The sequence below is a fragment of the Ceraceosorus guamensis genome (genome assembly GCF_003144195.1).
Source record: "Ceraceosorus guamensis strain MCA 4658 unplaced genomic scaffold IE81scaffold_50, whole genome shotgun sequence".
Taxonomy (NCBI): Eukaryota; Fungi; Basidiomycota; class Exobasidiomycetes; order Ceraceosorales; family Ceraceosoraceae; genus Ceraceosorus; species Ceraceosorus guamensis.
This window is the reverse complement of record NW_020290045.1, coordinates 68,769-89,693: the sequence shown is the minus strand read 5'-3', so window position 1 is coordinate 89,693 and position 20,925 is coordinate 68,769. Positions and strand designations below refer to the sequence as shown.

The 20,925-nt window shown below is 54.5% G+C and overlaps 7 protein-coding genes across 7 annotated transcripts; 4 read left to right on the top strand and 3 right to left on the bottom strand.

The window, feature by feature from the left end:
• Positions 1-1,254: 1,254 nt before the first annotated feature.
• Positions 1,255-2,454, top strand: IE81DRAFT_342331 (ClpP/crotonase; the record flags this gene model as incomplete). The annotated part of the gene is made up of 3 exons (XM_025515690.1): positions 1,255-1,875; positions 1,970-2,177; positions 2,279-2,454. 3 exons carry the CDS (start codon positions 1,255-1,257, stop codon positions 2,452-2,454), a joined length of 1,005 nt encoding a protein of 334 aa, XP_025368222.1.
• Positions 2,455-2,682: 228 nt separating this feature from the next.
• On the bottom strand, positions 2,683-4,051 carry IE81DRAFT_292456 (hypothetical protein; the record flags this gene model as incomplete). The annotated part of the gene is made up of 4 exons (XM_025511961.1): positions 2,683-3,003; positions 3,086-3,522; positions 3,594-3,761; positions 3,844-4,051. 4 exons carry the CDS (start codon positions 4,049-4,051, stop codon positions 2,683-2,685), a joined length of 1,134 nt encoding a protein of 377 aa, XP_025368221.1.
• A 903-nt stretch (positions 4,052-4,954) lies between these two features.
• IE81DRAFT_324978 (alpha/beta-hydrolase) lies at positions 4,955-6,955 on the bottom strand. The gene is made up of 5 exons (XM_025514385.1): positions 6,389-6,955; positions 5,991-6,306; positions 5,881-5,915; positions 5,540-5,795; positions 4,955-5,435 (listed from the first exon to the last, which is right to left on the bottom strand). The coding sequence occupies exons 1-5, from the start codon at positions 6,557-6,559 to the stop codon at positions 5,239-5,241; spliced, it is 975 nt and encodes a 324-aa protein (XP_025368220.1). The 5' UTR covers positions 6,560-6,955; the 3' UTR covers positions 4,955-5,238.
• A 1,543-nt stretch (positions 6,956-8,498) lies between these two features.
• IE81DRAFT_196084 (putative ABC transporter) lies at positions 8,499-13,040 on the top strand. The gene is made up of 2 exons (XM_025510831.1): positions 8,499-11,027; positions 11,099-13,040. The coding sequence occupies exons 1-2, from the start codon at positions 8,591-8,593 to the stop codon at positions 12,967-12,969; spliced, it is 4,308 nt and encodes a 1,435-aa protein (XP_025368219.1). The 5' UTR covers positions 8,499-8,590; the 3' UTR covers positions 12,970-13,040.
• IE81DRAFT_324975 (hypothetical protein) lies at positions 13,000-15,431 on the bottom strand. The gene is made up of 4 exons (XM_025514384.1): positions 15,034-15,431; positions 14,722-14,960; positions 13,918-14,643; positions 13,000-13,686 (listed from the first exon to the last, which is right to left on the bottom strand). Exons 1-4 carry the CDS (start codon positions 15,098-15,100, stop codon positions 13,111-13,113), a joined length of 1,608 nt encoding a protein of 535 aa, XP_025368218.1. The 5' UTR covers positions 15,101-15,431; the 3' UTR covers positions 13,000-13,110.
• A 143-nt stretch (positions 15,432-15,574) lies between these two features.
• Positions 15,575-17,871, top strand: IE81DRAFT_195962 (hypothetical protein). The gene is made up of 6 exons (XM_025510829.1): positions 15,575-15,900; positions 15,983-16,316; positions 16,451-16,533; positions 16,620-17,241; positions 17,305-17,507; positions 17,576-17,871. The coding sequence occupies exons 1-6, from the start codon at positions 15,861-15,863 to the stop codon at positions 17,755-17,757; spliced, it is 1,464 nt and encodes a 487-aa protein (XP_025368217.1). The 5' UTR covers positions 15,575-15,860; the 3' UTR covers positions 17,758-17,871.
• IE81DRAFT_195963 (hypothetical protein) lies at positions 17,872-18,994 on the top strand. Its single transcript, XM_025510830.1, has one exon. The coding sequence runs from the start codon at positions 17,985-17,987 to the stop codon at positions 18,864-18,866; it is 882 nt and encodes a 293-aa protein (XP_025368216.1). The 5' UTR covers positions 17,872-17,984; the 3' UTR covers positions 18,867-18,994.
• The last annotated feature ends 1,931 nt before the right edge of the window (positions 18,995-20,925 follow it).

Below are 20,925 nucleotides of genomic sequence, written 5' to 3'. Positions count from 1 at the left end.
GGACTAAACACAATTATTCACGTCATTCGATTGAGCCGGCGGCTCGGCCCCAATTTCACTTCAGCCGAGGCTGACAAACCAGACAGCCGACATCGAATTAAGATGACCGAAAATGCAGTCTGAGTGGCTCCGGAAGCTTTACGGTTATCACTTATTTGACTTCACTCCTCAGTCGCATTGCGACTAAGTAATTTGAATAGATCACCCAGCCGATATATTTAAGATTGTATTCAAGATTGTACACATATGGGCTAGACCCTATCGCACGAGAAAATGCGCGTCATGCAATGCCTTTATTTTTTATTTTTTTATTTTTCCGCGGAGATCAGATATGGCCAGCTGCGTCAGCAGGTGTTCATGCATGTCATGAGCATGCAACTACATGCAGTCAAGTGCGGGTCGCAAAGCCTGAGGGCTTCACCTGCCAATTTGAATTTCTCGCGGCGTTGGAGCGCTGCCGGCTGGTCGACCTCCTCGGTCAAAATCGTCTCTCTCTCTCTCTCTCTCTTGTTTCGCATCATGTGGAGCAGTCAATGGCGTGAGTTTGGATCACGAGTCGGACCTTTCGAGAATCGTAAATGTGAATATGTCTGTGATGACGCACCAGAAACAGACGCCATTTGCGTGCTCAGTTGATCCTTGAAGCTTGAGACGCCCAAGTGAATCAAGAATTTGCTTGCTGGGATCGAGCTTCGACTTTCGACGCGCGCGACTGGTCATCATCGCAGCATATGCTTTACGATCTCAAAGTCACGAGCCACGTACAAATGACGAGCGTGATGACGGATTTGGATTCTTGATTGAAAGCTGCATGGGCAGAACAGCAAGATTTCACGCCTTGCTCATGCAGTCAAAAAGTGAGACTTTTGACAAGGCTCCAGCAGTTCATGTAGATTACATGCACCTCGTCGAGTTCCCTCGCCTGTTCTCTCGATCTCGATCTTGGCGCATACACGTTCCTCGCATTATTGATTGCTCGTCAACATTTTGATCCACGATTCATCCGATAAAGAGATCAAGTCACAAATCTCGAATTTTAGCAGGTCTCTTCCTCTGTCCTAGGAACGGCTGTCCAAATGTCCACATCCGCAGTCTGCATGCAACCAACAAGCCTTTTGCACTAGCAGGGAACGGCAAAGCCGAGACCATAAAGGCATTCAGAATTGTGGAGTTTCTGTGAAGCCCAGGCCCTCCTCAAGTCCTCTTTCATCCAGTCAAGATTCAAAACCACAAGCAATCGCGCCAGACCTTAACATGACCAAGCCTATTCTGGTACGGCATGAGGAGCCTCTTGCAGGAGGTATCCACCGCATAGTACTAGACCGACCCGAAGCTCGCAATGCCATTTCGCGCGAGGTTCTGGCACAATTAGATGATCGTTTGGATGAAATCTTGGCGCTGGCGAGCGTCATGCCTTCAGGTTGGGCCACACCTCCTCGCAGAGCTTCCTTGACCCCTTCCGAAGCTCACCAGGATGCCAACGGGTCCAGCAAAGTTTCCCCACCGACATCGTCAAGCGCTTCTCGCTCCACGTCCCCTTCCTCGCACCACACCTCCATCGGCTCTTTGAAGGACCCTGCATCCACGATCCGATCATCGCAGGCCAAAGAACCGCTCAGATGCGTCATCATCGAGAGCAGCAGCACCAATGCTTTCTGCGCAGGAGCAGATCTGATCGAGAGGAAATCCATGTCTGAACAAGAAGTGGTGGGCTTCTTGTCCGACTTGAGAAGAATCTTCGACAAGTTGGCCGCTTTTCCCGTACCGACAATCGCTGCCATCGACGGACCTGCTCTCGGAGGAGGTTTGGAGCTCAGCTTGGCTTGCGATTTCAGAATCGCTAGTCCTAGCGTCGACAAGCTTGGGTTTCCAGAGGTGAGCAAAAGCGCGTACAGCACTGCGTGATGCGTGCTAGCCGTGTACGCGTTCTGACGTACGATTGCCTCTCCTGCGCACGCCAATGTGACAGGTTCAGCTAGGCATCATTCCAGGCGCTGGAGGGACGCAAAGAGCACCTCGTCTGATCGGTCTTGCGCGCGCAAAAGAGCTCATCTACACCGGAAGGTTGATCGATGCCGAGACGGCCAAATCATGGGGTTTGATCGACTACCTAGCAGACGAGGGTCAAACCGCAGCACAGCGAGCACTCGCACTAGCCCAGCGTATGGCCAAGAGTGGTGAGTGCTTTCGCTCGCCTGCACCCAGGCACCCTGCCTTCTATGCGACACGGGGCTCACACCAGGACCCGTCCGACCTAAAATGGCACACCTCCCGACAGCCCCTTTGGCCCTCGCTTCTGCAAAAATGGCGATCTCGCACGGACTCGACTTCGAGTTGGAAGATGCGCTCCAGTGGGAACGCATGTGCTACGAGAAACTCTTGCCCACTCAGGATCGCCGAGAAGCTCTGCTCGCTTTTGCCGCAAAACGCAAGCCCAACTTTGTGGGCAAGTAAAATGGTGCGATCGTAGTCGTGTGCCTGCTTTGTGTAAATTAGACTGTGGCTCTCGTAATCTCAGAAAGGAACGATTTCATGCTCGTAAGTACGAGCTGGTCAGACGCTTTTCGTCACGCTTGCACCCTCCTTGTCTGCCAAGCAGCTCGTCTCGTGCGGCCTCGGACAGGGTGCAGGCAACGCATGCCTCATGACATTTCGCGATATTTTGGAGCATCAGGAGCTCGCTCAGTAGAAGATGCCACCAGAAGGTCCGGCATCAAAGAAGCGGTCGCGGTGTAGCAGGAACAATACAGCCCTTTTATGCGGCAACTCCACCTCTCTGCGCCACGATTGCGGCAAATGCTGAGCCAGCAAAGGAATGATCGGCAGATCGAATCGCGGTTCTCCAATCACGATGTGCGTCCTGGATTCTCGCAGGAAACAAAAATGCTTCATGCTGACCATGGAAGAGGCGAATCGATGACGTCCTCGGAATTTGGACTCGCCGATCAGTAGGTGGGTACCTTGATCGTAATCGCCCATGCCGCCTACAAATGCTGCCATGCCCTGCGTGAAGCATATTGCAGACGAGACAACGTTAGCAAGCCTGCTTCCTTGGGAGATTTAGACGCTACGGATCGTTACTCACATCTTCCTTGTTGAATGAGGCTTCGCCATATCCGGCAGGCTCGCCGTCCCAAGACAGAATGTAGCCCATGATATGAGGATCAGCAAGACGTCCTTTATGATACTGTCTATGATAATCCTCCGAACCTCTTTCCCTCCAGCCCTTGTTGACATGATCCGAATTCTGCCACCTGCAATAAGCTTCGAAGTGCTTGGGATCGTCAGGGTTGATGTGGGTCAAGGTGAGGTGCTGCTTGACGCTGTGAATGTAGCGAGAGTAGACGATGCTTCCCGGTGCTGGTTTGGGTGGACGCAGAGGATGGGCAGTCAGAACTGGCGGGTTGTCCGACTTTGTAAAGGAGAGCGTGTGCGGAAATGAAGTGCTGGTGAGTGGCCCGAATGCATCTGCTGCTGGAAGGGGCGCTTGAAGCCACGATCGCCCGAGAGGTGCACCGGCACCTGCAGCATCAAGAATCTTGATCGTCAGTGGCGAACGACGCTTGACCATCTGGTACAGGCTCAAGCCTCACCTTGCCAGAAGGCGCTGCGATCCCATAGTAGCTCATACCGCCCAACTGCATCGGGGGCTCGAAATCCCAAACCAGTGTGCGTGAGATACGCCAGAATGTGGTCTCGGTTGGACAACTTCGTGCCGAGCTCAACAGGCAAACGCTCGTTGAAGTCGTTGCGGATCCAGACTACGGGCAAAGGGGCATGCGTGGATCAATGTCCGAATCCCAACGACATCGAGGCGGGCGATAGGATCGTGCCGATACTCACAGGCATACAGGGCAGCCCAAGTGTCCGCAGGCGAGAGCTCAAAGGAGCTCTGATCTTGCGGAGCGTCGAGTTGCCAAACCTGCTCGTGCTTGGCTCGATCGTCATTCACAGCACCATGCAAGCTGACCCTCGCCTTCCTTGCATCCTCTCCGCCTGCTCTTCGAAACAGTGCGAGCGGCTTGAGCTCCGCATCCTTCTGTTTTGGCATCACGCCGATCGATACTTGAATTTCGTCGGCATTGCTGGCGTCGAAACTGATGGCGGTCAGATCTGGCAGGGTGAACCTCTCGCTCAGAGGGCGCTCAGAGGGGATGATGACAGCCGAGGGAGGCTGGGTTTGACCAGGTAGTGCGGTAGCCATTGTTGCTTGCTGCTTGCTTGCTTGCTTGCTTGCTCGCGAGGATCGGAGGTGTAGGAAGGTGTGAGTGAGCGAGTCGAAATCGCGAAAGCGACTCGCAAAGAAGTCTTCCAAGTCCCGCTTCAACGAACAGCGATGAGCGGGTCAGCAGGACGATGAGCCGAGCGCGACAGACCAGCGTAGGATGGTCAATCTTATAAGCGAGCTAGGAACTGGTGAGCGAGTGCACAACAACCACGGTGAAGGATGGACGCGCCAGAAGATCTGACCAGCACGCATGCATTGCATGCAAATCACGAATGCAGCTAGCTCATCATCGATCGCGCGCTTCTCCACCTTGCCCGTCCGTCCGTGCGCGCACGGCACGGCACGGCAACCCACGCGCGCGGTTCCGAGAAATCATGACGATCTTTTCGCATTATTTCCCGCCGCAGACGTGCGAACGATTTTCACGATTCAAATTAAATTCTTGACTTCAAAAGGGGCGGCACATTCAGATTCAAATTCGCCCTTGCAGGTGATTGTGCTTGGCGGCAGCCTTATCCGATCATGAAGCACGACTTGAGCCCTCGGTGGGTATGGGATGACGCAAATTTTTGGCTATTGACACTCACGACTCCAGACTCAAAAATTGACAGAAGATCATTGGAGATTCTACATCAGCTTCAAGCCCACATTTGAGGACTGTTCTTGTATGGATGGGCACTCTCAGTAGTCGCCGTGAGCGCAGCAGAGAACACTCGCGACTTGGCACTGTACGTGACTTCAGACTAGACTCGCGACTGTTCTGAGTCTGCTGTCTGGGTGCGCGCGGCGAGGACATCATCCCAGCGGCGGGTGTGCTAGGAGCGGCTGGCACCACCACACATTTCCACCACAACCTGCACCCAAGAAACCCAGGGAAATGCATGCGCGAAGTCTTTCTAGAATGTTGGTTGAATGAATTCGCATCTATCGTGTGTGTATGCTCGCGTGACTTGTCGCTCCGCAATGATCAATCTGGCCGCTTCGATTTCTCGTCCCTTGCAGCGTGCCTGCTACTGCTCCATCTGCTCAACCAAGAAGGTCAACATGTCCGTGATCCCCAGTTCCTCCTCGGCCTCTTGAGGCGCAAGCATATCGAAGAAGTGCGGTTTCTCGGGTACGAGACGAAGCACGTGTTCGACCTTGGATTTCTTAAGAGATTCGGCCATGTCCTGGCTATTTGTAGGTGGGATAGTAGTGTCGCCGGCGCCTGAGCACGTCATTCAGCCAGCGAGGCGAAGAAAGGTGAGTCTGGGATCGTGTAGACGAGCAGAGCGATGGAGACTGCGACTGCGACTACGGAACCAGACTCACCGTGCAGCAAAAAGGTCGGCGGCCAACGATTGTGCACCAGTCGTCTGGCATCGTATGCTTCAAGCGTAGCCGCAGAGTGATCCTCGCCAAGCAGCCAATTGCGCCAGAGCCCTTGGCTGGCCATGTAGTAAGCAGCTCGATGCCTTCCCTTTAGAGCTCCCGTCTCGTAATCCAAATCGGGCTCGGCTCCAGCAACAATGGGTCCGTCAATATACTCGGCTACAGTCTCGCGATCGTAAGCTGGTACATCCATAGGCTGTGCATTGGGAAAGTCTCAGTCAGTCTATTGCTGCTCCACCAACAATGCTCGAATTGCAAAGAGTGCTTTGATCACCACGCACATTCTCAAAGTGAGGATCGCTGAGATTGGTCATGGCTGTGGACAGCACATGTCGCACTTGATCAGCGACGTCGCTACCTTTCATGAGAAGTGGGAAGGACTACCACTCACGATAAATTGCAGCCGCAGCTTTTATCGACGGCACGCCGGCGGCAGCGACGAGCAAGGTGAGCCAGCCACCGGCAGATCCGCCCATAATGGCCAGCTTTCCGCTCCATTGCGGTCTGTATGCGCTGCTCGTCGACGTTGAAGCATGCTCATCCATGGCTTTTTGCAGATCGCTCTCGCACCACTTGGCAGCATCGATACAGTCGCTAGCCGCCTCTTGCACTTTGCCTTGCGGTGCTAATCTGTAATTGGTAGATATGAGTACTAGATGGTTGGATTTGGCGTATCGAGGCAAGAAGATGGGTATGTCGGTCTTGTCCTGATCGAGCGATGTGTACGTGAGCGAATTTCCGCAATTTCATGCTTTCAAAATGTGGATGGAAGGGTTCCTTTGGACTTACCATGGCGACCATGGCTCCACCATGAATGTACAGTACAGCATTGCTCAGGCTTGCGCTATCTCCTGTTGACGCTGGCAGGTAGACATCGACCTCGATGTCCAATGTCGCGCCGCCTTCGATGGTCACGCTCTTGAAAGGAACGGTAAAGTCGGGCTCAGGATTACCGTACATATCGGCTTTGGAGGGCACGATGAAAATTTTCAGCGCGAGAATGAGGGGCGGTGTCGACGAGAGTCGTGGTTGCAGATCAAAAGACAAATACGTCTGCACTCGACAAGATTTGCTTCTGAGTCACTCGTGGCTTTCGGAAATACGAATCTGGATCAGGGCTTCCTTTGTCCACCCCTATATGCCTTTTCCACCTACCTGAGAGATTGCGCTCGCGCGGCCCGACCTTTTCCCTCTTGCGAATAGCTGCAAGAGCAGTACTGCACTAACACGATATGCGCCATGGTAGCGCATGCCTTGCCACTTGTCAGTCATCACCACGAGGTCGTCGGGGACGTTGGACGACGTGTGTGGCTTGGTGCTCATCGATGACCAAGGCCACCGTGCTTCGGCGACATGTGTCCGGAGTGAGGTGGACATCTACAACTCATGACTTTATACTTCGCACGATCCAAGCCGCCCGCGGCATCGGACTCGGACTCGGACTCGGACTCACAACAAGTGGTTTCGCCGCGGTGCTAGTCAAGGGTTGCGCACAGCATAAATACGCTCGCTGCAGCATGCATGCTGGCCGGGCCAAACGCGCGCGCGTACGAAGGCACACGCCAGTCAAACATACACGTGACAGCGATCGTTGAGGGTCATCACGTAGAACGTTGGCTGGGTCCAGTCAGAGTACCAAAGACCTACAAGATAGCGATGAGCGGCACAAAGATTCCGTCCTTGGCACTTGAGCTAGGGCGAAATTGGACATGCACAATTGACGAATGGACCATTGAGCTCGAACGACACTTGAGCCCTGGACCGAGAGGAGAGCGAAAGCGCTCTGCGAGTCGCCTGCACGTCTGCAAACTTCGCCTTGCCAGCCCAGGAGGGCTCACTACCGATTTCAATCGCAACCGTAAACTCGGAGAATGTAGCCCCCCAATGCCATTGTACATAACAGGTGCAAATACGTTACTGAATGCTCTGCTACAATTTTGGGGATCGTCACTACCTCAAACAAAAGTGCTACTCAAGACCGCTATCGAATTAGACAACCGTGACGTTGACTGTTTTCGGGTGTGAGCGCGAATGTCCAAGAGCGTGCGATGCATCAGATGCGAGTTTGTTCTCGAAAGCTTTCTTGTTGTAGGCCACCGACCGACGGATCTGATTACAGTGGCCAGATCCAATGCGTATGCACAAGACTGACGTCTTGCAGGAGCAGCAGCCCTGCCTCGAGGGCGGAAGCACCGGCGGTGTTCGAATCAAATTAGGAATGGAAAAGTTTGAAATTCGACTTATGCAGCTGCAGCAGCTTTTGCTATTTGAAACTGCGACTTTCAGATCGCTTGATGACGATGATGATGCCGCGCGCCTTGCGAGGAGCTCGGCGACTTGAGCGATCTCCGCCCGCTCTAACTAACCCTTGCCGTTGGGCATTCCGCACAGGTGCATGGAGCAGTCATGACTCAAATGAGTGTGAGTGTGCAGATGATGTACACGCGAACAAAATCGCCTGATGCTTTGAGCGAAGATCTCAGTCGTGAATCATGCGTCATCTAGCTCCTTCTACTGTACGTACGTGCTGCAAAGACGACTTTCCGGCTCCGCGGCTGTGAGCGTGTGGTTTGACCACCAACAAGCTTTCAGCTCCGCTGCTCCACATGCTCAACGAAAAGGCCATCACCGCAAGATTTTGGGACGGCGTGAAGCTGCGCGCAGATTTGGATGTATCGTTTTGAAATTTAGCGAGGTCCCTCCCTTTAGTCTTGCATGAGCTAAGTCGGTCCTGTGTGCAGGCCTGCAGGCGGGGACCCGGCACTGTTCGCAGACAGGCATGCCAGTCTGCCGATGAGGATGACATGCAATGCTCGAAGGGACCTCCATCGAGAGATTCTGATGGGGGAGCGCGGCTAGGTAGGCAAGGGTTGAAGTCTTCAGAGGCCTGATACACTTGGTCACAACCATGACCTCTCAGCACAGACGACTCCGTGATTTCTCTCTCTTTCCCATCGGCATCCTGCCCACGCTGCCCTGCTCATCTGGACCATGTCGAACACGGTGCTGATGAAGGCGGGCGACGTGCCGCGCTATCCACCGCGACCACGGTATCGTCGGGTGCCATTCCTATCGACGGAGCCCCGGCCAGTGCTCTCGTCTCTCGACGATCCAGTCATGACACCGGAGCTGCACGCGAGTTGGTGGAATATTGTCACCTTCTCTTGGCTCAACAAACTGCTCACTGTGGGCTATACCCGGCCGCTGACCCCTGAGGATCTGTATCGGTTGCAGGATAGCACGCAAGCGTCCGAGTATGCAGATCGTCTGGAACGAGCTTGGCAACGACAGTGCTTGAAAGCTCAAGCTGCGAATGCTGCGAAGGGGCTACCTGAGGTTGGTTCGGAGGCAGACAAGTCGGAAAAAGTGATGGACGTCGGAGGTGGGACATCGTCCGGAAACCGCTCCCCACGCTTGCTCTTCTGGAGGCGAAACAAGGCGCCAGAGCCTCAGAAGCCATCGCTGGCAATGGCAATGAACGAGACTGTCCTCGTCTTCTTCTGGACCGGCGGCTTCCTGAAACTGCTGTCTGATATAGGCACCATCACCTCGCCGCTGCTACTTCGTTCCATCACAGACTTTGTGACTGCTTCGTACAATAGCAAGCGGCCAGGTGCTCCACCAGCTCCTCACATCGGCCAAGGCATCGGTCTTGGCATCGGACTCTTCCTTGTCCAGCTCATTATCGTCTTCTTAAACGTCCATTCCTTCTATCGCGGATTTGGCACGGGAATCCTTCTGCGGACAGCGCTCATTCATGCGATTTACCGTCGAGCCATGCGCCTATCAAATAGGTCTCGGGTATCTGGAGGCCTCAGCAATTCGAAGCTCGTTACACTTATATCCGCCGACGTCAGCCGCATCGACTATTGCTGTCAATTCTTCCACATGGCGTGGACTTCCATTGTTCAGATCGCCATCTGTCTAGCTCTGCAAATCTACACCTTAGGATATTCAGCTTTGCCCGGGTTTGCCTTCGTGCTGCTCCTTTCACCAAGCCAAAGCTTGATCACAAAGCACTTGTTCTCACTCAGGAAACGCTCCATGAAGTGGACCGATGCACGCGTTCGTGCAATCACCGAGCTCATGTCTGGTATCCGCATCATCAAATGCTTTGCTTGGGAGTCACCATACTTGGAGCGCATCAAGCAATTGCGGGCGAACGAACTGTCCTACCTGCGTCGCCGTCTCGGCTGGCGTAGCGCCAACAACGCGCTCGCCTTTGCAGTACCCACTGTCGCTGCAGTGATCAGCTTCATCACGTATACAGCAGTAGGCAATGAGCTTGAGCCAGGCAAGATTTTCTCTGCGCTCACCTTCTTCCAGCTGCTCCGTACGCCTCTGCAATTCTTACCGGTCGCTTGGAACGCCATCGCGGACGCTACAAATGCCTGCAGACGCATCTCTGCTGTCTTCGAGGGCGAGCTTGCGGCTGGAAGCCATCCGGTAGACGAAAATCTGCATCATGGATTGGAAATGTACGAGGCGAGTTTCGAGTGGGATTCCGCTCCGCCTTCCAGCACGGCTAATGATATTGCGGACAAGGCAAAGGGTCGCGCTGCTGAACCCGAGAAGGCGAGCGCGACGCCGTCAAGGTTGCAGAACATCACTATGTACGTGCCACGGGGCAGTCTTGTTGCGATTGTGGGGCCTATAGGGTCCGGCAAGAGTAGTTTGATGAGCGCTTTGGCGGGAGAGATGAGGCAAACGGGCGGTAGCGTAGTCTTTGGAGGCAGCTTGGGTCTTTGTGCCCAAGTGCCATGGATTCTTTCGTCGACCATTCGGGACAACATAACTTTTGGTCGTCCCTACGACGAAGTTCGATACAGACAAGTGGTCCACGACGCCTGTCTACTGCCCGACTTTGCGATGCTGCCTCAAGGAGATCAGACCGTTGTGGGAGAGAAAGGCGTGTCTTTATCTGGCGGCCAAAAGCAGCGTATCAACATCGCGCGCGCAGTCTACCACGACGACGACGTTATCCTCTTCGATGATTGCTTCTCGGCGCTAGATGCGCATGTCGGTAAAGCCGTCTTCACACAGGTGATGCAAGGCAGCCTGAGCGGCAAGACTCGCATCTTGGCGACGCACGCCCTTCATCTGCTCCCTCACGCCGATTACATCATCACCTTGGAAGGCGGACGAATCGCAGAGCAGGGCACCTATGGTCAATTACTGGGCCACAACGGTCCTTTCTCTCGCTATGTCGAAAAGTACGGAGGTGCTTTGACTGAAGAAAAGGCACCCGAGCCACACGACCAGGATGATGCCATTGAGGGCAAATGCGAGATCGAACCAGAGTCCAACCACGTTGCAGGCCAGGAGGGTCTGGCATCAGGCAAGCCAGAATCCTCCGCTCGGGGCAGAGAGGCACCAAAGGCCGTCATGCAGCTGGAAGAACGCTTCACGGGCTCTGTGAGCAAGAATAGTGAGTACCACTTTCTCTGCGCGGACAAGGTCGACTACGCTGACTTTGAGTTATTAACATTCCCATTCCAGCATACGGCATCTATTTGAAGGCCGGCAACATGCCTCTGTTATTTCCTTTGTTCTTGTTAGCAATCCTTGTCTTTGAAGGTTCGACCGTTTTGAGCCCGCTGTGGTTGCTTTGGTGGCAAGAAAAGCAGTACAATTTGCCACTTGGCGTCTACATGGGCGTCTACGGTGTCCTCGGCGTTGGCCAAGCGCTCGGGCTTCTGGCAATGGGTCAAGTCTTTGCGTTCTTCACCTTCTACAGCTCAGCGACGCTCCACCGGCGTGCTTTGCAACGCGTCTGCCACGCGACTTGCTCATTCTTCGACACGACTCCGCTGGGTCGCATAACTCATCGTTTCAGCAAAGACGTCGACGTCATCGACAATGTCATTGGTGACGCCATCCGAACATTGCTGGGCGTCGTCGTTCAGGTTGTTGGCTCGATCGTCCTTATCGCCTACCTCACGCCTTACTTCCTCATCGCCGTTGGAGTCATGGTCCTCCTATACTTTTGGACCGGCATCTATTACCGCACGAGCGCACGCGAACTTCGAAGGTTGGATGCTGTGCTGCGCAGCAAGATGTACGAGCATTTCGCCGAGTCGCTGTCTGGCATCACTACCATCCGGGCGTACAACGAGTCTCAGAGCTTCCTTCGCGAAAACGCAAAGCGCATCGACGTGGAGAACCGCGCGTACTGGCTCTCGATGGCTTGTCAGAGGTGGCTCTCTGTTCGACTCGATGGTTTTGGCTCCCTTTTGGTGCTCGCCGTCGCCATGCTCGCCGTTGGCGCTCGTTTCACTCTAAGCCCTGGTCAAACAGGTGTTGCACTCTCGTTCATCCTCACTGCTCAGAGTGTCTGGTCCTGGGTCATTCGACAAAGCGCTGAAGTTGAAAACAACATGTCCGCCATAGAGCGCTTAGTCTACTACGCCAACAATGTCGAGATGGAGCCTGCTCACAAAGTGCCGGAGCATGACAGCAAGCTCGCTCCAACATGGCCAAGTCAAGGCCAAATTGAATTCAAGGAGGTCGTCGCGTCCTACCGAGAGGGCTTGCCAGCCGTGCTCAAAGGCGTCTCCTTGCACATTGCGCCGGGTGAACACATCGCTGTTTGCGGTCGAACGGGTGCGGGGAAGACTACACTGATGACGACACTTCTGCGAATGATGGAGCTGTCGAGCGGATCCATCTTTATCGACGGAGTCGACATTTCCAGCTTAGGTCTGGCAGCTTTGAGAAGTCGGATATCCATCATTCCCCAAGAGCCCTTGATGTTTGGCGGTTCCTTGAGGCACAATCTTGATCCTCTCGGAGAACGTGATGACGCGACTCTGAACGACGCCTTGCAGCGAGCGTGCTTGCTCAAGCCGATCGGTCGGACCGAGTCCGCCAGCTCTTCGACGTCCACCATCAATGTCGTACATCAAGGTTCCGGCACAGATGCGAACGCCCAGAGTCCCACACATCTCACGCTGGACACTGCCATCGAAGACGAAGGAGGCAATCTCAGCCAAGGGCAAAGAGCGCTCATCTCCATGGCCCGCGCGCTTGTCCGTCACTCACAGATCGTAGTGCTAGACGAGGCGACGGCTTCGGTGGACTACTCGACAGACGCCGCCATCCAACGAACCATATCCGTGGACATGGTTGCCAAGACGGTGCTCACTGTGGCGCATCGTCTCAACACTGTCATCTCCTACGACCGCGTCTGTATCATGGATGCCGGTCAAATAGTCGAGATCGGCCCGCCACTTGATTTGTGGGAACGAGGAGCGGAGGATGGCCACTTCAGGCGAATGTGCGATAGTTCCAACATTGCTAAGAGCGACATCGAGTCGGCCCAGCGCGAACGTCAAAATCTTCTCAGTAGTAGCCGCGGCAAGACATCGTGATCATTTCAGGGGCAGTCAGGATTCGCTACACACTGCATTTGTATCATTACGTCAAGATTATTGCTCTTATCTAAAAGAATGCATGAGCGCGAGTCACTTGTAATATTCTAAGTACCAGGGCTATGTCGTGCCGTAGCACATTCAGGGACCGCTGCGCGTTTTCTGCTCCGCCCAGCTGGGCAGATCACAGATCGCTACACCTCGCTCATCCCAGGTACTCGTGATGATGACTTTCGCCAGGTCCTGATCCACTGCCACACCTGTAGGCGGCGTGGGCGACCAAGCACGCTGGTGCTCCGAATTGTCAGAAGCGAACAGCGGAAGAGAGAAGTACTTTTTCGGAAGGAAGATGCCCTTCTTACGCGCATCGCTGAGACGCCCTGTGTCCCACGGATGAGCTGTCAATGAGCTCCAGCGGTGTATGAAAGTGACCTGACTGACTTGTCCCCGTGGTCGAGGTGGTGCTGAGGCTAATGCATCCCGCTGAGAGGAGCGCAGCCAAGAGGTCCATCGGCGAAGCACGACGGGCGGGTCCAAGCTCTCACCCAGGTAGAGTCTGCCTAGTCTATCCGCCGAGAGCGCGGTAGGTGGAAGGGTAGGACGATGCTCGAACAGGGTGACGTAGCTTGGAACGTATCTGTTCACCTTCTTCTCCTTGTCTGCAGCAGGAACATAAGGGTCTGCCGATTCGCGGATCCCAGCTTCGATTCCCCGCACCTGTGTGGCCTCTAAAGCGTCAGCTCGAGAGTCTGTCGGAGCTGAGTTCGCCGAACTCCTGAACATGGCCTCAGATAGTTTAACGGCTTATAGCTGTCCACAGACGGCCCAAGCTAGACTCCCGACTCAGTCGAAAAGCCGCCGGTCCATAAGGTATTGGCTTAGATACTTCTACGTCGTCCTCGTGCCATTTTCACTCCGCCAACAATCGCAACTCGATATGCTACTCACCCAGTGCTCCTCCCACTCCGTGACTCCAGAAGTTCCGCTTCCAGCACTGGCCACATATATGTGAGGATTTGTAGAGTTCCGCGCCATAGACTCGCCCCCTCCATCCCACCCGGCCAAGAGGGGCGCTGCGCTTCCTTGGTGCCAGGCAGAAGGCTGGGAAGTGACCTGATCCACCGTCCGAGTGCGTGCCGCGAAAAAATGAATGTCCGCGCTGTGACCGCGGTTCAAGGGCCCGTCCATGAAGAACGACTGGGCAAATTTGAAGAAACTAGGCTTGCTTGACAGATCGCTTGACTGCAGGCTTGATACACCCGCAGGCTTACCAGGCAGGAAGAAGAAGCTTGGAAGTCGAAGAGCCCCCGCGGCTGGATCAGCGCCTTGTGAGACATTAGGCTCGAGAGCGGGAGACCATTGAGTTGCAGCTGTGAGGAGCCTATTTGGCGTGGCCGAGTAGGCTGCGCCTTGGCTCCGACTGGCAAGGTGTTGAGCATCGATGCGGGAATGTAGACGAAGTGAAGCAGAAGCTCGTTCGTGAACGTAGATGCCGACACCACTGTTTTCCAACTTCTCGTCTCGATTTGACACCAACAGCACAGTCGTTTCGGGATCGTGAAGATTCGCAAGATCGGCAGGATGTGGATCGGCAAGGGCAATGGCTACCGGGTGGAAGCCCGTGTCTTTTCGCGAATCATCGTGAAGGTGTAAGCGAGTTGGTTTTGCTCCAGACTAAAGGAATGCCGAAACGAAAGATGCCAATGAGCACCTATCATGCGACGCATGATGCTGTCTCGCCGATGAGCGCACCTTTGTGTAGTCCCAGTACCAGACGCTTCCACCCTCTTGGTGCTCCCAGCGACTTTCTGCAGGCGACCATCTACCTGTGCCCTGATCCGCATCGCATATTAGATAGGCAAGCCGAGATGATTGGTGGACAACGACGTCTATACAATGTCTTGGCTCGGGTTGCAGGTCGCATTTGGGCTTGTTCGTAGGGAAGGAAGGTGCCACGTGATGTGTGTGATGCAGGGCCAAGTGCTGTGTGTCTAGCAGATACTTGACGTTAGCGCCCGGCTAGGTCAAGCAAGATGTGCAGACGCCGAGCTCGTTGTCGCTCACATGGATGATAGAGCGCCACAGAGAGCAACGCGAAGCACACTGCTGAGGTGATTGTCGGCAAAAGCATGTTTCGCGACAACGCTATTGCCAGAGAGCGCAGCAAACGGTGCTGCTACTGCCTTTGACTCCTGGGCTGGCCAACACCATGCTCGTGAAGTGGAAGACGAGCGACAAGCAGTGGAATCTCAAGTGCTGACGATTACGGCCGGCGAGTCGCTCATGCTAGACGGTGCGTTGGCCGCGGACAATAAAAAGCCGCAAAGAGGGATATTGACCTCTGTTGAGCACCGTATAGTCAAGAGGCTGCATCGATACCTGATGTCCGCCGCAGAGAGACTCTTGGAAAGACTCACACTGACTCGTGATCCGTGACTACAACACGTAGAAGAGTCTGTGCGTCGTAAATCGTGAATGCTGCGAAGCTGAGCTTGCTGACGCGCGCGTAAAAAGAAAGAAGCCCGAAGAGCAAACGCACGCGTCCGCCGCGGCGGTCTGCTGCTGCGAACAAGAAATTGAATCACAATGTGAATCAACAATGCATACGCGGTACATCATAACTAAGGACGACAGCTCCTATAGCATTCCCGACCTTCCCATTCACGATTCTCAAACCAGAGCTCCTGTCCCGGGACATTCGTGGCCATCTCGCTGTTCGATGATCGTGAATCATGGAAGTGGGAGCACTATTTGGCGCATAGCATGAGCTGATCTAATGCTCACGACTTGTCTCATTGCGCACATTGCACTGCCTCAGCCGCAAGCACTTCGGAAGGGAATGCAGTCCAATACCTTTGACCTGCAAAGCTGAGCGATCTCAGCGAAGCAGCATGGTGTGGCTCATTGAGGGATGCTTCGACGGAGATGGCAGTGCGTAGCTTGCTTGGGTTTTGGCTTCTCTTACTATAGCATATTGACCGATTTGCAAACCTTGAACCTTGATCCTCCATAGCGAAGCCGTTCTCGAAGCTCATCAAGCCGAACGCTAAGTACATCTTCGGTCGCAAGGAACCGGCTGACATAGTCATCAAGTCGAAGCTCATCTCCCAGGAAGGAGGCTATCTCAAGACAGGGGCCTTCAACATTAACGATGTAGCCGACGTGCACAGCAGACCGTCAGTAGAGATCACTGCTGGCAAAAAAGGTGTCAAGATAGTGCCTGCGAAGGAAGTGCATAAATGGGAAGCGAATTTGGATGGTTACGTCGGCATTCTCATCAACGCAGGAGGAAGGAGAAGCCTGGAAGATGGAGACCTGATCATATTTGCCAGCAAGCTTCCTTTGAGGTGAGTGGGAGTGTTCTGTGGGGATAGCGCAAGCTCCGTGCAAAAGCGGAGGGTTGCCCAAGGCGAGGATTGTGCCCGTGCATGCTCAAATTCACTTCAACTCGCTCCTGATGTTGTATTGAACACTTTTGCAGTCTCAGGTGGGCGCCATTCGCGTTCAGCATCCCTCGCGATGGAAAGATCGAGCCCGAATGGGTCCCGATGTGTGCAGCGACTGGTGAGCTGCATCGCGTGACCTTGCCTCAAATGCTCTTGACCCCAACAGCCCCTCTATCAGTGCTAACATTACCTGACCGCTGCTAGGCATACATCTCGCGGCCGGCAAGAACATTCTGCCAGGCTGCAATTTCTACATGATAGAGAAAGCGGGCTTGACTCTCAATGTACTCACGGCGCTCGCGACAGCGATGTCCATCGTGACTTCTTCGTTCCTTCAAAAATTCTTGGGTACAGCATCGCTGCCTAGATTAGACGAAGAGTCGCTCGAGCGAGAATTCAATGAGCTCGATCCATACGACTTTCAGCCACCCTTAGGAGATGACCTCATTCAACCTGACGCCTTGGGAGATGACGCAGATCACAGCACAGTTCTGGTGGCGGACCATCGCAGGCCACACTTACTGCAAGGTGTCAGTCTTTTGTTCGTCCGCACGGGTACAGGAGAAACCCCTCATCAAAGCTTGCTCGCCGAGCGCGTGGGTGCGAAGACAAGCGTGATCGAGCCGGACACTCCAGATTTCACTTCAGACAGGGCTTTGACACGATTGATTTCGGATTACGCGCAAACGGCTCAAACCCATCTTGAGGCGGTCAAGAGCCAGAGCACTTGGATCACGCACGAATCCGGGCTCGTCATTCTAGTCGAGGGAACGGCCGCAGTCGGCGGCACTGAGTGGTTCCTTCGCCTAAGGCGTGTCGCGCTAAGGCAAGTGGGCTTGCACTGACGCCTGCTTCCTCTTTGCTGATAGGCCTCTCCACCTTCACACAGCTTGCGCATAGCAATGCCCCTGGATGGTGCTACGTGTGTGACTCGGACCATCTTGCGAAGTAGCGTCAAGCAGATCCTTTTTCGACCACCTCTCGATCCGCTAGAAAGTGCATCACAGCTCGAGTCCGTCCCTCGAACTGATGAGCCCGCTACTCAAGCCCCTGCGCCAGAACCCCAATTGGAGACTGAGGCCGAATCAGAGAGTGAGTTGCGTCTACAGATGCGATGGAAGTTTCAGTCTTCGCTCACTTCTATTCCGTCGGGACGACAGGTGTAGAAGTCGCCAAGGCTTCTCAAACTTTAGCGAAGAATCCTCCGCTAGAGCCGCTGCAATCAGAAGCTCTTGCCCCCGCTAACACAACGAAACGAGTGCGTATCGCAGTCCCAGAGCCTGCCTCAGAGTCCTTCTCGCTCACTCACGGTCTACGTTCCTGTGGAATCAACAGCCTCTAAAACGGCGGGCAGGTCAAGGCTTGAGCGCCTCAAGTGCTCTCGACGATCTTTTGAACTCCAGTACCGGGGCAAGGCGGGTCAACGCCACTCAAAGCAAGGCAGCGGTCTCGCATGCGGGCGCTGAAGCTACCGCTCCGGCTCAGTCCACGGAGCCTCTAGCGATCGCTGGACCCTCCTCGCGTCTGAAGCGGCGTGCGGCCACGGCACGAACTTCGGACGTGTGGGATATGGCGTTCGGTGGATCCAAGGGCGCTCCGATGGGCGCTTCAGTAGGCGCTGCGGATAATGGTGGATCTTTTGCTAGTGGATCGCTCGCTGCGAACACACAAGGAGAGCTCAAGAGTAAACGCTTCCGGATGCATTTGAACGAGACTGATGCAAGAGAGACAGAACAGCAGGATCTGCGGCTTCGGGAGGCCGATACGCAACAGGCAGATCAATCGGCATTCTCTCAGTCTCCACAGACGCAAGACGCTGAGCCGGCACGGAGAAGAAGATCGCGCCCGCCTGACTCCTCTTTCCAATGCGCAGTGGAGTCACTGCAGGATGCGGTAGTAGTGTCAAGTGACTCACAAGATTGGGGTGCATCCAACGATGCGCAGAGGCGCAAGCGGCCAACGAACGACGTAGAGCGTGCAAGGGTCGGTGCTTCGAGCGAGGCCCGTGGCACGTCAGCTTCGGATGCCCAGTCCTTCTTCATTCGCGAGAAAGGTGGCAAAGCGGGCATCGCTCCCGGCCAAAAACCTGACCGCGACGAGGTCTTCTTGCAAGCCCTTTCAACTGGCAGTCGCACGAAGTTCGACAAATTTGATCAAGAATTCAACAAGCTTCGCATTGCTAGACCTCAGTATGCCGGTGGATCGCTTGCCACCACACACTTTGTCAATCAAGAGGAAGCCGACGACCAGATGTTCGAAGCTTTCAAGCTTGCTCGAGCGGAAGAGCTTGACGACTTGTTCTCCGTTTCTCATGGCAACTTCGTAGCGGTTGACTTTGTACCTCTCATCAAAAGGAGGGAACAGAGACCTGCTTCCACTACAATTGATGGCAGACCGAACTTCAAAAAGTTCAAGCAGGTAAGAGGCTGTGCTTCTTTTTGGCCAATGTGATCTTGGAACTGACGCGCCTTCGTCTGACTCCAGACGGAACGGCCCAAACGCGTGCCGATCGCCCTAGAAACCGCCAGTGGTCCCGGAGAGATGTTTGGTGATCCTGGTGAGTAGGTTGGCAGACTATATCTGGTCAATCTGACGCCCTGACAAGGGTTGCTATCCTTTTAATTCACCAGATGTGCGCAACGCGAGTGCGACACGTCGTCATGACACGGCACAAGATCTCGCGGTTACTGCCACTCCAGAGGCTGGCATGTTCGCAGCTACCACGGGAGCTTCAGCGCGGCCAAGAACAAAAAAGAAAAGCCTGTTTGCGGACCCTTCTGAATCCGAGGAAGAAGAGGAAGCGAGGCCTATCGGATCGCGGCGCCACGCAGCAGCGTCGAGCAGACCTAAACAAGTCTCAGACATGCCATCTCGAGGCCGCCGCAATAAAGCTCTAGCGGCGCTCTACGAGGATAAAGAGGACTTAGAAGACATCGGCGAATCGCCAGGAGCGGATGAAGATGCTGCTAGCCCAGAACCCGACTTGCGACTGGACGATGACTGGGAGCTTGACGGCGCAGACGGCTCGAACGCTTCTATGCGTCCGCAAGGTGGATTAGCTTCGTCTCGTTCGGCTGCTCCTTCAAAATCCCATCAAAGACGAGGCGGTGATGACTCGGATGGGGACTCGGTGACGTTTGGCGGCTTCAAGCGAACTCGCCGAGCACCCTCCTCCACAGCACCCAGCAAACGCGCTCGTCGATAGTTCGGCCCTTCTATCCCAAGAGTGCAACTCCGCTCCCTGTCGTCACTCCGCTTAGTGGTCTGCGCTGCGCTGAAGCTCAAGAATGTCCTCATTGCTTCTTCGTGTATGGACCTGTGAATACACCAATGACAATGGTGCTTTCATGCCTGGTCTACTCATCGGTGTCAGAAAGTCACATACGCAGCCCCGGACAGTCCAAATTTGGTCAAGAGCCGTGTTGCTGGAGCGAGTGAGCCTGAAATGGAGCCGTGGGCACTGATGAGTCTTGCATATTGAGTCTTGAGTGCTTGAGCGTGGAGTGGGAAAGCGCAAGCTCAACCGGTGCGAGCTGTCGATCTGAATGAATTTGGCTTCTTGAGTTACAACAGTCATGAGTGCCAAATTTTGGAACCAATCAAGGCGTGTGTCGGTCGTGGAACTTCCTAATCAAGAATAGTAGTATTCGTCGCGACATGGCTTGTACAATTTCGCCATGTTCAAGTTGACCTGAATTTTACAATCAAGAATTCAAGATTTTCATTACCAGGTCGCCGATCCGTGTGATCACGTGACATCCACCACGAGCGAAGACCAACTGTTCTGAGAGTCGTGAGTCTGGAGTAGTGTGAGTGTTCAAAGTCAGCGAGCAGTCGCTCCAACTCGGTAGGGCAGACTCATTGGCTCAAGGCTCGTGAAGGCAGCGAGTACGTTAGAGAGTGAGTGTGGAGATGCTGCTGCTCATTCACTCAGCCGGCAAGAGATTCTTGATTCACTCTTGACTCATTCGTGATTGGTGATTGATGTACGTCGCACATGAGGCGGCGCGCGCAACTCGCAGCAGCACGGCGTGCTGCAGCAGACGCGCGCCATGTCATTTCACGAGGCACGCGCTGCGCATTCCTCGCCAGCAGCTGCGTCGTTGAGTCGCGCTACCACCAACAGTCACAGGCCAAGCGAGCTTCACCCCACCACATGCTCCAGATCTTGGGCGCTCAGGATGCAGAGACCTGCTAGGACTTGATTGCCGTTCGAGCGGATCGGGCGTCCTGCACGTATCGCTCCTAGCCTGTTCTTTTATTCCTATTTTCCTTGCGCCTGCCCGACAGTTGCAACGTCTCAACATCATGGCACCCTTCTAGTCTGACAAGGTTCAATATAGTGTCATTTGGGACCTCATTTGTGATAGGGACGCGCAATGTAGCCCGCACTCATGCAGCATGGCTTTCGCTATGGACGTCAACGGTCCATCTGTGCGCACGGCCGTCTGTCGCACGCTCGGACTGCCCAAAGGGCTGCGAGCTCCTTCGTTGTCTAGGCACAACAGGG